Source organism: Rattus rattus, chromosome 3 (assembly GCF_011064425.1).
Source record: "Rattus rattus isolate New Zealand chromosome 3, Rrattus_CSIRO_v1, whole genome shotgun sequence".
Taxonomy (NCBI): domain Eukaryota; kingdom Metazoa; phylum Chordata; class Mammalia; order Rodentia; family Muridae; genus Rattus; species Rattus rattus.
Window position 1 is genome coordinate 88,224,443 of NC_046156.1, and position 18,155 is coordinate 88,242,597.

The 18,155-nt window shown below is 39.4% G+C and overlaps 1 protein-coding gene across 1 annotated transcript in view; it reads right to left on the minus strand.

Moving 5' to 3' along the window:
- The window catches only part of LOC116895850 (serine/Arginine-related protein 53-like), a 305,438-nt gene extending 288,588 nt beyond the window's left edge, over window positions 1-16,850 (minus strand). The window contains exons 1-3 of the mRNA XM_032896959.1: window positions 16,726-16,850; window positions 7,303-7,498; window positions 6,094-6,219 (exon numbers count right to left, since the gene is read on the minus strand). Of these exons, the coding sequence (XP_032752850.1) occupies window positions 6,094-6,219; window positions 7,303-7,496 (320 nt within the window). The 5' untranslated portion in view covers window positions 7,497-7,498; window positions 16,726-16,850. The remainder of the gene's footprint in view (window positions 1-6,093; window positions 6,220-7,302; window positions 7,499-16,725) is intronic.
- Window positions 16,851-18,155: the final 1,305 nt, after the last annotated feature.

An 18,155-nucleotide genomic window follows, 5' to 3' on the forward strand; every position in this document is an offset into this window, starting at 1 on the left:
TTTTAGAAGTTTAGTCCATTATCATCATGGAGGGAAGCATGGCAGGCACAGGCAGACATGGTGCTAGAGAAAGAGCTAAGAGTTCCACATCTGGATCAGGAAGCAGCAGGAAGAGAGACACTGGGCCTGGCTCCAGCATCTGAAAACTCAGAGCCCACGCCCAGTGTCAAACTTCCACCAACAAGGCCTCACCTCCTAATAGTGCCACTCCCTATAAGCCTACGGGAGCCATATTCATTCCAACCACCACAGAACCAAACCAATTTCTAAATATTTATGTTTAGTACAGCCTAAATCACAGAAACTTCTCTTTATAGTGAATTGCGATGAACTCAGATAACTCATAAGAGGTCAAAGTTCTAACTATATGTGACAAACCTAAGGACAGCTCTAAACAGGGTATTTATACTACCCTTTAAAGTTCAAGGAACATTACAAAAGAGGGAACAGGGAGAATGGAGTGCATGAATATAGGAAGAAAGGCTGTGAAAAACTATCTCCAGAGCATGACATAGCACAGTGATCATGATCTCAACAGCAGCAGTGGTTGCTTACACTGGGCTTCACCAAACTGTGCCTGGCTGCAGCCAATCATGGATTGGGGGAGTTTATGATTTTGACCCCTCTATACTGAACTTCTGACTACCAATAGATGCTGGAGAACATCAGGAATTATCTTCAGTTGTATACTCAATGATAAGCTCACCAGGTTCCAGTGGATGGTCAAACCCCTGGTCACAAAAAACAATCCTGATTAAAATCAGTGGGTCGGAAAACATGAAGATATGAATATGGAAGAGAGACTTTGACTTGGAAGGAGGAGGGAGTGAAGGGGTAGGAAGGAGAGAGCAGAAGGCAGGAGTAAGAAGAAACAGAGTGCATTATATACAAGCATGAAATTGTCAAAGAACAAGTTTAACCAATAAAATAAATAGACAAGCCTTAGCTATAAAGACATATATTGAACAAAGAATGGAAACATTCAATATACAGGGTAACCAAAGAGAATAGAGTGGCAAAACTTAGATCAAACCATGTGGACTGTAAGTCAAAGACTGTCACAGAGGAAAGGGTCGTTATAAACGGTCACTCTGTTCAGCAGGAAGGCAGAAGAGCAGTTTTAAACCCATAGGCACCAATATCAGAGCACACAAATATATGAAACAAATATTCACAAAGATGACACAAGAAAGATTAGTAACAATAACAGTAGGAGATTTTATTACAGTTTATCGGCTTATTTTGCATGAGTACGTACATAGCATGGCACACATGTGAAGGTCAGAAGATAACTTGAAGAAGCTGGCTTTCTCCTTCTACCATGTGGGCCTCAGAGAGCCGACTCAGGTCCTCAGGTCTGACAACAGACTGGACAGTTAACCCTTACCAGTTAAGCCATCTTATCTTGCCGCCTGTCAGGGATTTTAATGTCCCATTTTCAATAATGAATAGAACTTTTAGTATAGTATATATAAATATGTATGTATGAGTGTATGTGTAAAATAAACCGTGATGTATTTACCATTAAGCAATAAAAAGTAACAAGTACTAATATAGAAATGAAAGTATTAAGAGAAACAGAAGATGGCATATGCAAAATATCACTACTATATGATTTCATACAAAATTCTCCAATAAAACGTAGTGAGGGTCATACTACAGAATATTGTTCAGCAGTCAAAAGACATGATTATCAACATATATAAAATAAATCTCAAAAGTATTATGGTTAATAAAAGCCTTAACAAAAACATACATAGTACATGACTATAGGCATATGAAATTAATCTACTTAAAAAGAAACCAAAATTACTGTTCCAGTTCAGTTAACAAGGAGGAATTAAGAAAAGTTATACGTGAAGTATCGGGTCTATTATTTTGACAGGTATATGCTTTTGTCAACTTCAACAAATGTATACTTAGAACTGTACACTATAAAATTATGAATTTTACCACAAAAGAAAAAGCTTTAAAGTATTTTTTTCAAAAGAAAAATTTGTGAAATAGTGACCTATGATATATTATTTAAAAGTAACATATTCATATATCTGAAACAATGGATGAAACTTTAGAATGAATTAATGCACAGAAAAGAAAAAATGAGTAGGTATGTGATAAATCAAATAGAAAGATAATAGAAATGTCTAGGTAGTAAATATGAGTATTCAATATAAAATTATATCAACTTTGCTATATATTTGGAAATTTTAGTGTCTTGGAGGAAAAAAGTTCACTGAATATAATTAAGCAGAAATTTCATGAAAATTTGTAGCTGTAAACACTTTTCTGTTTTTGTTGTTGTTGTTTTCTGAGACAAGGTTTCTCTGTGTAGCCCTGGCTGTCCTGCTACTCACTTTGTAGACCAAGCTGGCCTCAAACTCATAGATCTGCCTGCCTCTGCCTCCCAAGTGCTGGAACTAAAGGCATGTGCTGCCACACCTGGCCTGTACTAAACACTTTTATCAACAGAAGATATACATACAAATATAAATTAATTCCCGGCTCAAAGGCTGGGACGCAAAGACGGTTCAGTGGGTAAAGATGCTTACCGCCAAGCCTGCGCCCAGTCCTTGGAGCAGTTCTCTCATCTCTATACAAACACCATGGCATGGACATGCTCACACATACACACACACAAATGAGAATGAAGTACAGAGGAGACTGGAGAGATCATTCAGTGGCTGGGACCACTGTCTGTTCTTCAAGAGGTCCAGGATCAATTCCTAGCACCAACATGGCAGCTCACAGCAGTCTGTAACTTCAAGATCTGACAGATATACATGAAGGCAAAACACCAATGCACATAAAATAAAAATAAATAATTATTTAGAATAGGAAATAAGAATAAAAGAAATAACTTAGAAAACAGAAAAAAAGGCATAATTAATCAAACCCTACTTTTTATCTGCTTCTTTCAGAAGCAGGATTTTGTGTAGCTCAGGTTTGTTTCAAACTTGCTATAGCTGAGTATGACCTTGAATTCCTGCCTCTCCTGCCTCTTCCTCTTTTGTGCTGGGATTATAGATTATAGGCATGAACTAGCCATGCCTGGCATTTTTTCTTTTAATTGTATTTTTTTAGATGTATTTATTTTATGTATAAGTGCTCTATTTGCACATACACTGTATGCCAGAAGAGGGCATCAGATCCCACTACAGATGGTTGCGAGCTACCATGTAGTGCTGGGAATTGAACTCAGGACCTCTGGAAGAGCAACCAGTGCTCTTAACCGCTGAGCCATCTCTCTAGCCCAACTTCTCTCTTTTAAATTTAGGTAATCTGTTAGATAATTTACATAGGAAAACAGTTGTAATAGTAAATTAGTGAAGGACAAAAGGACAAGCACTGAAGTAAGAGAAAAGCCTGGAGTCATTAGAGGGCAACTTTGCAGACGTCTAGGCAGTTATTTAAAATCCACATGAAATGGATGATGTACTAGACAAAAACATTTATCAAAAGTAAAAATTGTAATTCTGTACCATTTCTGTTAAAGAAATCAAGAAAAGTTATTATATATGGCACAGAGCCCAGAGGGTTTCCTGAATATACAAGGCTTCAAAGAGCACAGTCCCAATAACCCAAAATTGTTCCTGGGCATTGAAAATGAAGGGGAAGTTTTAAGTTCTCTTTGTGAAGACAGGGAAAGCAATGTAGGCAACAAATAAAGGCAGTACGAAGAAGACAAGCATCACACAGAAATACCAATGTAAAAGTACGAAGATGAAAATTAGAGAGCAGAAGCTCACACCACACCAAGAAAATAACAAATGGTGATCTACTGAGGTCCACTCCAGAAATGCAACACGGATCCTTAGGAGATCTGAGGTGACCGTCATTTCTACTCAGGACGAAAAGGCTTCAAGACAATTCAATACTCAGCACTCATTTCTGGAGAGGGAAGAAGGTGATGGGTGTGCTCTTAAAACAGAAAAATACACATGCTATAAGTCTATAGACAGAAGAAATAACATTTTTTTCAGTAAAATCACAGAAAAAAATGTATATCATTTTCAATGCTGGAAAGTTAATAATCCTAGAAATTAAAAGCAATATAATATCAGAGGGCAGAAAGAAAATGAAAGAATAAGAATTAAAAGGCAAAACTTCTTGTATTTGTAGATGAGCCCTGGAGATGCACACTTGAACTAGTGCAATAAAAGGACTGGGTAGCAAAGGACACAAGACTAACAGGAGTACCACAGGTGTCATCCAGAAAAGTAACAAGCAGTTAGGCTTCCTATGGACAGAAGCCTCCATGTATAATAACAGTAAGAAGCTAAACTACTTTGGAATAAATTTAGCAAGAAATGAGCAAAAAGTTATGAGGAAAACATTCCTTATAAAAATTAAATAAGTCTGCTCTAAAATAAAACTTAGCATGATAAAAGGTGTCAGCTGTCCTTAGCTTTTAAATTTGATGAAATCTGACTAAAAATAACACCAAGCTTTTATAATAGAAACTAGGTGAGCTAACAGAAAATTTATATTCATATAACATGTAACCGGGTAATCACTGGAAAAGAACAGGTAAAAGAAAGGAAAGAATATCCCTACTCAAAATTAAAATATGCCATAGTCTCCATGACTACAGCTATACCTAGCTATAAAACCAAGAAACACACCTATGAATTTTAATTAAAACTTAGGTCACAACACTCATAATTGTTATAAATCAGAAACTACATGTGATGTTCAAAAAAGTATGAGCTAAATTTGACCTGTGGTAAAAAGATAGAAATCTATAAAAAAAATTTTTAAAGAAAAAGAGAATTAAGGGTTATGTAAACTCAACATTAAAGAGTTCCAAGAATTTTCCAAGCAAAGATGATGGCAAAAAAAAAAAAAAAAAACTGAAAAAAAAAAAAAAAGAATAAATGCAAAACCCCAAAACCAACCCTTGGAAGACCGGAGCATGTACATATACAGAGTGGTTTCTTATGTGGGATAAATAAAAGGCAGTGGTGGCCATTGTCAAATAACAAAAATCCAGAAAAGCTAAACATATAGACTTTACTAAAATTAAGCTTCATATGCAATGAGAATGAAGTATTTTATGCCCACCACACTATCGTGAATCCCTAGATCGACCCTAAAACTATACAGAGCTAAGCAGAGATGAGAAGCAATCTTTAAAACACGGTTATCCCTCCATTTATCCGAATACTTTTCTAAAGACACTCAGTGTCTAAGAACTTCGAAATCCCTTCTTTCTCAATCCCCTCAATACATGCTCCTACTCTACTGATGCCCGCCTTCTACTACTGTCCAAGATAGCCAGTCCTCACACCTCCCTGCCCTGCCCTATAAGCAAGGCTAGAAACACAGCAGTGAGGCATCACACGTTAGTCTGCTCAGGCTGCCACAGCAGAGCACCACAGTACAAACAAGATGTTTACTGTCTTGGGTGTTTTAGATTCTAAGTTCAAGATCAAAGTGCTAGACAGTGGTTCCCTGGGAGAACTCTTTTCTGTCTTATAAATGGCAGCCTTTTCACTGCACCCTCTCATGACACCCTCTGAGCAGAAATGGAAAGACCTTCCTTCTCTTCTTTTTTTGTTTCATTAAGATTTACGTTTTTATCTTTATTTAAGTGTATGTGTCTATATATGTATATGCACATCTGTGCATGTATCTCAGTGCTGGGGTTGCACGTGGTTCTGAACTACATTTTTAGCTGCTGAGCCATCTCTCCAGCCCCTCACTTCCTCCTCTTATATGGCCAAGAGCATTATCAGATGGAGGCTACAAAAACAACCTCAGCTAAACCTGTAAAAGCCTTATCTACAGACAGACAGAACAGGGGTAGAGGCCTTAACAGATCCTGAAGACATAAATGCTCAGTCCATACCACAGTATGTCAGTTCTCCACCTGTTCTTCCTTCTTCCGACGCTTCCACCATCAGCCAGAGAATGAGAGCCATGAGTGAGGTCACACTCAGCGACCCAGGTCCTATAAACCCATGAGATGACAAGTGCGTGAGCACTGTCCAGTGAGAAAAGAGGTGCCATCGGAAGCCAGTCAAAACAAGCTCCCGCTGCTCTGAGCCGGATCTGGGAGGAGTGTGGACACAGCATAAGCACTACTGCACATACCTTCTTGTTCTGCTTTTTGACCGAGACCTCTGAACTCTATAGGACTTCCCTCGGCCCCTGGAACGACTGCGACTGCGTTTTCTTCTAGAGCCATAAGAAGAGCTGCTGCTTGACCTGCGCCTGCGTCTGGAACAAACCATAATGAAGCATCACTGCAGTAAGAGTTTCAGTCGTAAGCATTAAAGAGAAATCTACATTTGTCTCATTCTTGTGTTTCACTCTTTCAATGAAAACAGAATAAATAAATGATTATTGATCTCCAACAGCCAGACAGATGATTCGCAATTGGACTAGCAATTAGACATTATTGTCACAGTGGTATCTAATCTTTCCAAATGCCATCAGATAATGCAAGAAGTATACCAATTTCTACCTACTTGCCTACATATAGGCAAAGGATAAAAACACTAGGCCTGATTAGAAGAAAAAGAAAAAAACAATGGGGTTTAGAACCTAAAAACCTAACTACTAATAAGAAAATTATTTGATCCAACAAAATTAAAGAAAAAAAAATCAATGGCTTCTCAAGAACATCACTCTCACTACTGTATAGAAATGAGCTGGTCCTGAGGGCATGAGAGCAGAAGGGACAGCCCTGTCCCTCGCCAGCTTTGACACTGGGTAAGCTAGCCTGGGTAATACTGGAGAACTCACCCTACTGGCTGAGCACCTCAGCTACCACTCAGGTCCAGACCCAAGGCTTTGAGTCAGCCCAACCCAACATCTACCCCATCTATAAACTGTTAAAGCATGTGAAGGGGCCACTCCTGCAGATCCAAAGCTGCAGGGTCTCCATGACACAGGGCAACAACACAATCCAAGAGGAGTCCTGGGGAAGATCCAATATTGACAGTGGAGCAAGAGACAGGGGCCTCGATCCAGACCAATGACTCATTGCAGTGAACGTTTGCAAGTAAAGATGTGTGAACAAAAGAGTGTACTGCGTGACACTATGGCACAGTACAATATCCATGACAAGATTTGTGAAGGTTTTTTTTGGGGGACGGGGGTGTTTATTTTATTTGCAGTCTTATTTTTTATTTGCTTTTGGGCAAGAGGTTGCAAGGGCAGAGGACAGATATAAAGGGGCAGGGAGATGAGTGGGATCAGGGCACATGGTGTGAAATTCACAAAGAATCAATACAAAGTTAAAACAGTAGTAACAACAACAATACTATCCAGACAATGGAACAAATTATGAGCATTAACCTTCTCTCATAAGAATGTGAGCGAGGCTGGCGGTCTCTAGACCAGGATCGTGACTCCGACCTTGGCCTCCTCCCGCCTTTCTTGCGGCTGTACGTCCTGCTGTCTGAAGAGCTGCTTGAAGATGACCGCCTCCTGTGTTTCTTTTTCCTCTTGCTTCTGCTTTCTTCTTCAGTGTCTGAAGACCGGCGTCCCATTTCTAAGAGTACAATAAAAAAAATTCCTAACTTAGTAACCACAAATAAAATTCAAAATACAAACTTTTAAACTTTTTAGGAAAAAAAAATATGTAACTAAGTGCCTTGAGTTGGCTATGAACGCCTGGCTCCAACTGACTTTCCTGCCATGCCTCCTGGGCGCTTAAAACTACTGGCGAACACCACATACCCAGCTGCATCTCGAGACGTTCTAAAGTAACATGTGCTTGGCTTTTCCACTAGCCATGAGAATAGCTTTAACCCAATCTTCTAGCATATCGATGGCTTTTCAATACATGCTAACCAACTTAAATTTACACCAATCCTAAAGAAAGCTCACCATATTGGACAGTTCAAGTTGCTCTTTTCACTAACTATATGCCGTTTTGTTTAGTAACTAACCACTTAGTCCTCCACTTTTACACTCTCTGAAGATGAAATGTACTTTACAGTTATGTTTTTCAAGCTGAGTTCTAAATAAAGGGTTTTTTTAAATATTTTGTTTATTTTTAAGTATATAAATGTTTGCCTGAGCGTATGTCTGTTTACCACATGAATGAAGTGTCCATGGAGGTCAACAACAGTGACAGATCCCCTGGAACCATGGGGCCATCTCTATAGACCCTGAGTTCTAAATATTTAACAGAAAAGAAAGTATGAAGTGAAGTACGAAATGAAACAGTGCACTATTATCATCTCATTTGTGAAACTGACAAAATAAATGTTAACTGAAGTTCCAAACTGGATAGTTACTGAGCACTCAACCAGCTCTTTACACACAGCTTAGTATGAGTCTTTCAGAAACCATTCAGCAATTTAATTTAAAAAATAAAAGAAAATGTTGATGTTTTTTGACAGGACAATCCTACTCCTAGAAATATATCTGAAATTTGTATTTAAAAAGATCAATGAATGGGCTTGGTATGCAACTTAGCTGGAAGACTGCTGTGTAGGTTGATAACATTATGTAGCTGGAGGCAGGTAGAGGATAGAACAAGGCCTGTCATTGGACGAGAAGGAAGGATGGGCGGGAGAAAAGTTTTAGAGAGGAGAGGAGGTGGGGAGAAAGGCGGAAGGAACTGAGAGATCACGGTAGCAGATGTTCTCTCTGCACATATTACAGGTTGTTAGGACTATTCTTAAGGGATGGATGTGTACAGGATTTTGTGTTGTCTAGATGGGCAAATTATATCTTATTAATTGGAAAAAAGTCAAGATGGAGACAACAGAGCAGGATGATCTAGATCCAGGTGGACTAGGTCAATGTTTATCTTGTCTAGGTGGACGGCTTCCATCTTTACTAATTGGTAGTGAATTTATTCTGTGGATGTATTGTAGATTGAGAATTTAACATATAAATCTAATTGTTAAACTACAAGTTTCTAGAGCTTTGATTTTACCAGGCTATAGGGTATATGAGCAAAGTTCCCAGCGGGCAGAGACAACTGTCTCAGTTCTAGAAGCCGTGCTAGGCTATAGAATGCCTGGTGCTAGTGTGGCACACCCACAAAACTCAAGGTGTGTGTCAGGCATGGTAACAACCTGCCAAGGGGACAGTGTGAGAAAGCGGCTGGCAGAGAAACAGCCAGAGCGCGTGCACAAGTGGCTCCCAAGGATCCTTGGAGTGGGAATGTGAGGGTACCAGTAGCCGCCAATCCACTGATGATTTTCACCACAACAGTGCTTGTCCAGCATGTAAGAAGCAGTAGGCCCTCCAGCACTGCATAGTCTCTGAAAGGTGGTACACGCCTATAATCCAGCACTGGGGGGGGTGGAGGCAGATAATCAGAAGTTTAAGATCGGAGGTGTCAGCTACAGAGAGAGTCCAAGGCTGCCTAGTCTGGGATACACAACCTAGTCTTGAAAGAACAAGAAAGATGGATGGAAGGAAGGAAGGAAGGAAGGAAGGAAGGAAGGAAGGAAGGAAGGAAAGAAGGAAGGAAAGAAGGAAGGAGAGAAGGAAGAAAAGAAGGAAGGAAATTATGAAGGTTTTATAACAGCATCATCATTGTTGTTGTTGTATGTGGAGAAGCTATAAGAAAACATACACAGAAATAAAAATTAAAATGAACATGTAGCAAAGTTACTTGAAAAACAGAAAAAGAGAATAGCTCCTTCTAAGGATTTCCAAATGCAGGAATGATGCAGAATACATCTGTCTAAAAGAAAACAGCAGCTCCTTTTAGACAGAACCACAAGCAGGCACAGCAGCATAACGGGATGCGGCTAATGAGAATCAACCACACCTGAACACATACGGCAACACCACCCCACTATAAACCCAGCCTCCACCCAGCATGGCAGCAATCAAAACTGCCCCAAAATAACCAGTGCCACAGCCCAGGATCTACATTTTGCTTTCTTTTTTCTTTCTTTTTTTTTTTTTTTTTGGTTCTTTTTTTTTTTTTTTCGGAGCTGGGGACCGAACCCAGGGCCTTGCGCTTCCTAGGTAAGCGCTCTACCACTGAGCAAAATCCCCAGCCCCTTTTTCTTTCTTTCTTTTTGTTTGTTTGGTTTTTGTTTTTAAAAGACGGGTCTCGCTATGTCCATCTGCCTCTGCCTCCAGTGCTAGGTTGAAGGAGGGTTCCACCACGAGCGGCTTCAACTCTGTTTTCAGCACTTTGATCTGAAACATGAATTCCTAAGCCCTCCTCCCAGAAGGTAAGTAACAGTACTAAATTGTAATTAAAATAAATATATTGTTTCAAAATATAAAACGTAACTTTTCTGAAGACTTTCTACATAGTTGTACTTCTAATATAAAAAAGGAAAAACCAAACATGTCAGATTTTGATATTTAGGAATTAGCTAATCAGAACCTGTGTTACTGTAAGGCAGCCTCGAGTTTATCATGTGCAATACTCTCTTGATAAAATACTAGCTAACTGAGAACATCATAAGTAAAATACAGGTTCATTCTAAGCAATAATTTAGATCAAATGTCACAACTTTTTTTAGTAATTATTCAAAGTAAGCTAAATATGACTGTAAATAAAATAATGTGTTAAATTACTGATTTGTTTGAGAATTTTCAGATGATCCAGGACCCGAGGCGATTTCAGTGTTAATATTTCTGTTTGGACTATAGGACAAAACTATAAAAAATTTACCTAGAACCAGAATTAAAGATTTGTATATTTAGATTTATAAATATAGTTTCTTTAAATTAATTAGTATTAAATTATGTATATAATGTGTGGCCAGGTGTGCACTTAGTATATACATGAGGAGATCAGAGGGACCTTTGGGAGTAAATTTTCTCCTTTAATGGGTGGTGGGACTCACAGTCCTCAAGCTTTCACAGCAAGTACTCAAGTCACATGTCCAACATATTACAATTCAATAGAACGCTGCAAACCCTGGGGTTTCAAACTTTAGGTAAACCACTAATATCCTTCAGCCAGCTCTCAAACTGAAAACCAGCCCTGAATTAAAAAGTATGCGTGTGTTTGGGCAGGTGTATAGAGTACACAGCTATATATACTCAAACACATATGTATATAATTTGCATTTATAGGTTTGTATATTACATCTACATAAATACCCCGTATATGTATATGATTTTAAATATAAAAAATAAATGCCCAATTGAGTGATGATAATATTTTCTTACTTCTTGTTTTTTTCTTCCTGTCTTTTTTCTTTGATTTGTTTTCACCTTAAGAACTTACACAAACTGGCATGTGGGGTAGTACACATCTTTAATAGATATCAGGAGGCAGAGGCAGGTAGATCTCTAAGAATTCAAGACCAGCCTAGTCTGCATAACAAGTTTCAGGTCATCAGGGTTGCTGCAGGAGAGCAACTGTGTCTCAAAAGCCAAACAAAAAAATGTGTAAGTTTTCTTTTCCACAAACATTTAAAATGAAAAGACTTTTTAATTGAGTCTTTTATACTCTCATTTAGAAAAATACTGAAACACCAGGATTTTATACTCTTATTTAGAAAGTCCCAGACATAGTGGCACAAAACCTGTGCTCCCAGCATTTGGGAGATAGAGGCAGGAGGATTCCCACAAGTTGGAGGCCAGCCAGGTCTAAAATAAACAAATTAGTTTGGAGAAAAGTGAGCTCACAAGGATAAAAGAAACTAGAAGACAGCTCAACAAAGATGACAATGCAGTCTTCAACTTCAGCACCTTAGGTAGGTGGATCACTGGAGTTCAAGGGCACCTGGTCTACACAGCTGGCCCCAGACCAGCCAGGGCTAAAAAAAGAAACAAAAACAAACAAGAAAGGCATCAGGGAGGGAGGGACCTAGAAAACAAAAGGAAACACAGAAAAGATGAATTGATGACATTTTCGCAAATGAAAAACTCGGGGTTGGGATTTAGCTCAGTGGTAGGCGCTTGCCTAGGAAGCGCAAGGTCCTGGGTTGATCCCCAGCTCAAAAAAAAAAAAAAAGAACCAAAAAAAAAAAAAAAAAAAAAAAAAAAAAAACTGATGAAGGATCAGAACTACAAAAGCTGAATACTAAGCAACCTGCAGAAAATTCCAACAAGGAAAGAGCCAACTCACACAACAGAAATCACAATGAATCAGGAACCCGAACACCAGAGACCACACAGGCGCAGTAAGGTACGAAGCTAAAAACATGGAAGTGATTACATTTCTGTACAAGAAACATTGTCCAGTTCCCTCCTCCATGTTCTCTACCCTCCCTCTTCAACCCAGCAGGGCAGTGGTGTACTGAGTGGGGAGTGCAAGGTAGAAGAGTTCACTTTTAAAAAGTGGGGGAGGCACAGTGATACCAAACTAAAAGTAACTGAACGAAAATTCTGCAGCCAAGTGTTCATCCTCGGAAGGAAATAAGATCTCTATAAAAAGTGAACTATACCGAATGGTCCCATGAAGAAAAAGGCAAGCTCCCACCCACCGACCCTGTAACATAGGCCACAGCTGACAAGTTCGAACAGCAAATGTTCTCTATAAGCATTCTTTCTGTTAACCTTTTAGAAAATGCACAAAGGAGAGCCAAATAGGTAAGGACGCTTCTGTGCTGAGGACAACAAAGACTAGTTCAGTGACCAGCACCCGGTTGGGGTCTGTGAGGCCCATACCCAGCATAGACAGCAAAAGTAAAGAATGGCCAGAAGGTAGAAAAAGAAAGAAAGCAGCTCAAGGTAAAATGGAAACATACAGAGAAAAATTACAAAAACTTCTAGAACAAAACTCATTAATATCTTCAGGTAGATAATGAAAAGATGCCCCAGCAAGCAATGGGAAATGCTCCAAGGACAGGAGAGAGTTTCGTTTAAATAAATGACAGACAAGATAGGATTGGAAAAGGTCATACTCACAGAAGGTGAAAGAAAATGAGGCAAACAGGAAAAACCTGAAAACCTTAAAATAAAAGGAAAAAGAGCAATCTAGGAAATCCAATATCTGATAAAAATGCCATTACAAAAAAAAAAGAAAGAAAGAAAAGAAACAGAAATGAGGAGGGGAAATGCATCAAGAATTTCTAGAAATAAATAAACAAACAAACAAACAAACAAAATGCACTTCTCCCAAGTACCTGGGACAGTGAAATTTTTAAAAGTAAACATAGACTAGGTATAACTCAGAAAAAAATCCTCAAACACTAAAAATGTTGCCTAGTATACAGAAGGCCCCTTGAACCCAAACAAGGGAAAGCAATAATAATTATCAGGCACCAAGAATGAAGAGAAGATATCAGACAATGCCAAAGAGTTACAAAATAAAACAAGGAAAGCATAACAAAAGCACAGGCTTTTCAAGTAGCCACAGAGGAAGTTCCCCTTCCAATTTCTGAAAAACTAATTCCAACTTCAAATCTCTTTCCATTTATCTTACCAAATCAGCGGTCTAGTGTGAGATTAGAAAAAGATATTTTTTAGAAATGCAAGTTCTCGGGCTGGAGGGATGGCTCAGTGGTTAAGAGCACTGACTGCTCTTCCAGAGGTCCTGAGTTCAATTCCCAACAACTACATGATGGCTCACAACCATCTGTAATGGGATCCGATGCCCTCTTCTGGTGTGTCTGAAGACAACATATAAAAATAAATCTCTAGCAAAAAAAAAGAAAGAAAGAAAGAAATTCAAGTTCTAAAAAAATATCTCATGCTCACCCATCCTCAGGAAGTTTCTAAACAGTGTACTTCTCCAGGAGAAAAGTATGGCACACTAAGAACAGAGTCCAAAGGTGAGTGGCCTAACACTGAAGATGGGTGACCATGTCAGGAAGAGGTTGACCCAGGTTAAGAGATACATCAGTGGACATTATGCAGGAAGTCCTCACCTTCCAAGGTATTAAATTCTAGTGTATCAACAGCTCCCAAAAGAGAGCCCAAGCCAAGAGGTAAAATGATTTTCATTATAATATACGAACATCACCTTTCTTGATGCTCTGAATTTTTGTAGGAATCAAGCAGAAGTGAACTATACTAGGGTCAATACATTCTTCCCTGGTCCCTGGAATCTCAGTAACGCTCTTGATAGGCCAAGAATCCTGCTAACTGGTAGAAACTTGCTTCTATAAAACCATGGTTCAATCCCCAGACTTGCAACAGCACACAGCACACACACACACACACACCCAAAAAAAAGCCATTGGCAAAGGAATGAAAACCGTGAGATTTATTAAATTCCAATAAACACAATATCTATCATACCAGTGAAGAATGCTGGTTGTCCTAAAGAATCTGCAACTGAATTGCAGACTGAACTAGCTGCTTTCATTATAAAACCTGCTTCTTATTGTAAGACTGCCAATAGATGATCATTTGGCAGCCCTTTTCCCAGACTAAATAAATATAGCCTTTTACAGCAAGGAAAATTAACGGTATTTGTCGTCAATCAAAAAATGCAGCTTTTAATGGAAAGATCTGAATTTTGGACCGTTTGTGTCTGCCTAGGACTCAGACCTTTTTTCTAGGATCAGAGGCAATATTAATAAAAGTGAATGCTTGATATACAATAAAGGGTGCCAACATCTGACAGACACATCTAACTCAGTGAACCAGTATTTTCCAATTGCCAAGGCATATCCTTAGTAAGGATAAAACAAGCAGTTATTATGATTCAGAAAACGGGCAATTAGTTTAAGAGAACAAAGGTTCACAGAGGACATGGCAGTTTATAAGGACTTCAGCACAGTGTTTTATTAAATAATGAAAATAGAATCTTTGATCCTGGGCACATGCTCCCTTCTCAATAAAAGGTAGGAAAGTAAAATGGTCGAGTGGTGGCACATGCTTACAATCTCACCAGGCTACACGGCAAGTTCAAGGCCACCCTGGGCTGCCAGAGACACTGAAAAAAACAAACCAGAACTAAAAGTAAAAATGGGGTGAACACTATTTAACATACTATGAAATCCAGAAACAGAAAACCATCCAAAGGAGTTGTGAGAATAGAGGTAAAAATTCAAATATAACAAGGCAAAATTCAAAAGAAAAAGAATTCTGTCAAAACACTGCTGCTAGGACTGCTGTACGTACATGTGAACTCAGACACTATGGCATCATGCACAGGGCCCTATAGATCCAAACAGAAAGGGTGCCAGCACTGAGCTGGAGGGGTAGAGAGGAGTTCCTGTCCCCAAAAGGAAGTCACCTCCAATCAACAACTGCTAGAAAAGTAACAATTAGTTCTTCAAGGGTACATAAACCACACTTAAGGGCAGGCTCCATGTCCTACAGTAGATGGCCAACAGAAAACAAACACAAAGGCACTTTTGAATTTTTTGTTTGTCTCATACTGCTCTGTTTGGTCATTTTTGTTAACCATACTGGTCTTTTATTTGTCTATTATGGTTTCCAATTTTGAGGTTTTATGGAGTGGGGGTGGGTGGGTGTGGGGGTGGGTGGGTGTGTACATTTCTCATGCTCTTTCTTAGCTTCCTTTTTCTTTTTCTTTTTGTTTGTTTGTTATTTTGGGAGAGGAGGAAAAACCATGGTCAGAATATATTGTATACAAATAACATTATTTTCAATTAAAAAAAAACACTCGAGAATGTTGCAACAACATTCTGTAGATTTTGTGTCTCTTTTTAAACTAACAAATCACAGGACTTCCTTCCCATGTTCTGAGAGTGAAACCAGAAAAAGATATCTATAAATGCACTACAACAATCCTATGACAACCAATTCACATCACAACTCTACATGCTGAATATGGAGAGACTGGGTCAGCAAGGCCAATTAACAGACAAGTACCAGCTGCCTTTGTCTTTTTCAGCTTCAGACATTTTTAGCCGTCTTATTGAACATACAGTAATAAGTGCTACCACTTAGCAAGAAATCTCCTTTGTCTGCAAAGAAAGTGAATATTCATAAACTCTAAGACTAGAGAAGCTCTCAAAGGATAACTACTTTCCCCACAAGGTTGTACCTGTCACATCTGCTCCACTCCTTAAAACCTGAAAACTCTACGTAGCTCCTTCACTGGGAGCTTTTAAATCTAAGTTCAAAGATGACAACTCGAATACCTTCATATGCCAGCACATGATATGTGAATTTATTTAACCTAGTACTTAGTAGGGACAAAACTGGGTTACTGGCGAACCTAGGGGATTTTTCCCCCAATAAGTATTTAAAAATACAACCTAGAAACTATATTAACAATGACCTAATATATAGGGCAGGCAAAGATCTATTTAACTCCTGAGAAAGGTGAATGAGTTTAGGGGTAACTATCTGGTCACATGACCAAAAAAGTCTTGGAAGTTAAATTTACAGAAGGTTTAAAGTGATGTGTGTATAGTTCAAGACAGGAAGGTCTGTCTGACCATGTATCATCTCTCCTGCCAACAACTGGATAGACAGAAGAGGGAATGGGGGTTCAGTGCACACTTAGCCGCAGCCTCCCCCTCGCTCCGACTACCTGGAGGAGGTGAGAGTGAACCAGGCTATTAAGGAAGGACAACTGGGAAACCGATGAACGGCGATCGAGGATCCGCGACCGGTAGGCTGGGAGCTAACGCTCCACATCGACTCCACACTGTAGGCCAAGCCTGAGGCCTGCGGCCGCTCACCACCCACGACCGCCCATTACCGAGACCCCCTTGCCCAGAGCAAGCAGGCTGGAAACGTCCTAGGTGCGGGGCGCATGCGCACGGCTCCAAACCGCACGCCCGGGCCCCGGCCCAACCCTCGGCGAGCTCCTTGCCACAGACTACGCCAGGCCCCACGCCGCCTCCCGCGGAGCAGGGCTTCGCAAAGCCTCCTTCGCGGGCGCCGCCCCCAAGCTCTGGACGCTGGCATCACCTGGGTCGACCTTCGGGTTCGCACCTCCTGACGTGGGGACCTGGAACCCCCTCTTCTAACCTCGGCGCCACCGGCGTCCTCAGAACTTGCTTCAATTTAAGCTCAGCGCCTTCCTGGTTCCAGCACCAGGCAGCGTCAGCCGAGCTGTCGAGTGCGTCGATGCAGGCTGCTAGGCCATTAGGAAAGCCGAGCGAGTGGATTGTCATGCCGCCAATTTTTTGTTTAATGTTTGTTTTGCGTGTTTGCATAATTGGATTTTCTTATTCCCCAAAAGCAATAAAGGTGGTACTATGGGATGTTACTGCCTTAGTATTCGCCGTTATCGTCACAGATAATCAGCAAGCATCTACATCGTGAGAAGTTATGTTTAAGACATCCGCGCAGAGCAAAATTGGTTAGTTCCTGTTGAGCGAGGTGGAAATCTGCCCAACAATAATAAATCATGGGAGTGTGTCTGCATAGAGTCGTGTGTGATTAAATTGTAATGATTTATTTGCAAAAATACATTAAAATCGGTTTTTTTTTTCTGCCATGAAGGTGAAGGCATGCAAGGATTGCACGCAATTAGTTTCTCATATTAAAGTAACTGTTGGATAGCGGGAAGAAATCTGCCCGATGCGAGAAGTTTTCTCTATATGAAAAAGCAAATGTGTAGATTTTTTTTTAAAGTCTACAACCAAAATTAAAGAAGCGTGACATCTTCTGTTACATAAAATATTTTTCTTGTATCACTTTTCTTTCATGACTTAGTATAAGAAAACAAAGCTAAGGAGATATATAAAATATTAACTTGGACTCAGGCCGACTGTTAGCTGGATACCAAGGTACAGATACCCACAGACATTTGAGATGGAAATCACCTCCACTTTAGATCTATTCCTGGGAAATAGCTGGACCTTAACTAGCCAGTTTTGAGGGATCATTTTAACCATTTTAAAACGTAGCTGCAACACTACATGTTTGTTTTAAATAATTCAAAAGCTGGGAGAACTCTTGGGGGTCCTGATTTTTTTTATATCTGTCCGTAGGCTGTCACCCGAGCTTTAAAGTCAATGCTCCTTTCAAAACTTTGACAAAGTAAATAATAAATAAATAAATAAATAAATAAATAAATAAAGGCTTTGAAATGTCTCATCTCAGGAAAATATTTGCTATTTAGTGAAACATTACACTTCATAACTTTCATTAATATGATTTCCAAACTTTTGACTTCTTAAAACTGAAACTTCCTAAATAGTTCCTAAAGGGAGAACTATTGGAGATGGGGAAAGGGAAAGGGGTAAAGGGATATAAAAGGCTAACAGAAGAGGTATATGTTTTCATATGTGGAAAATCCATAATGAAACCTATACAGTTATACTCTAATAAAAAATTTTAAATTAAACTTCCATTACACACGTAGGACTTCCTAGCCAGACACTGGAGATTTA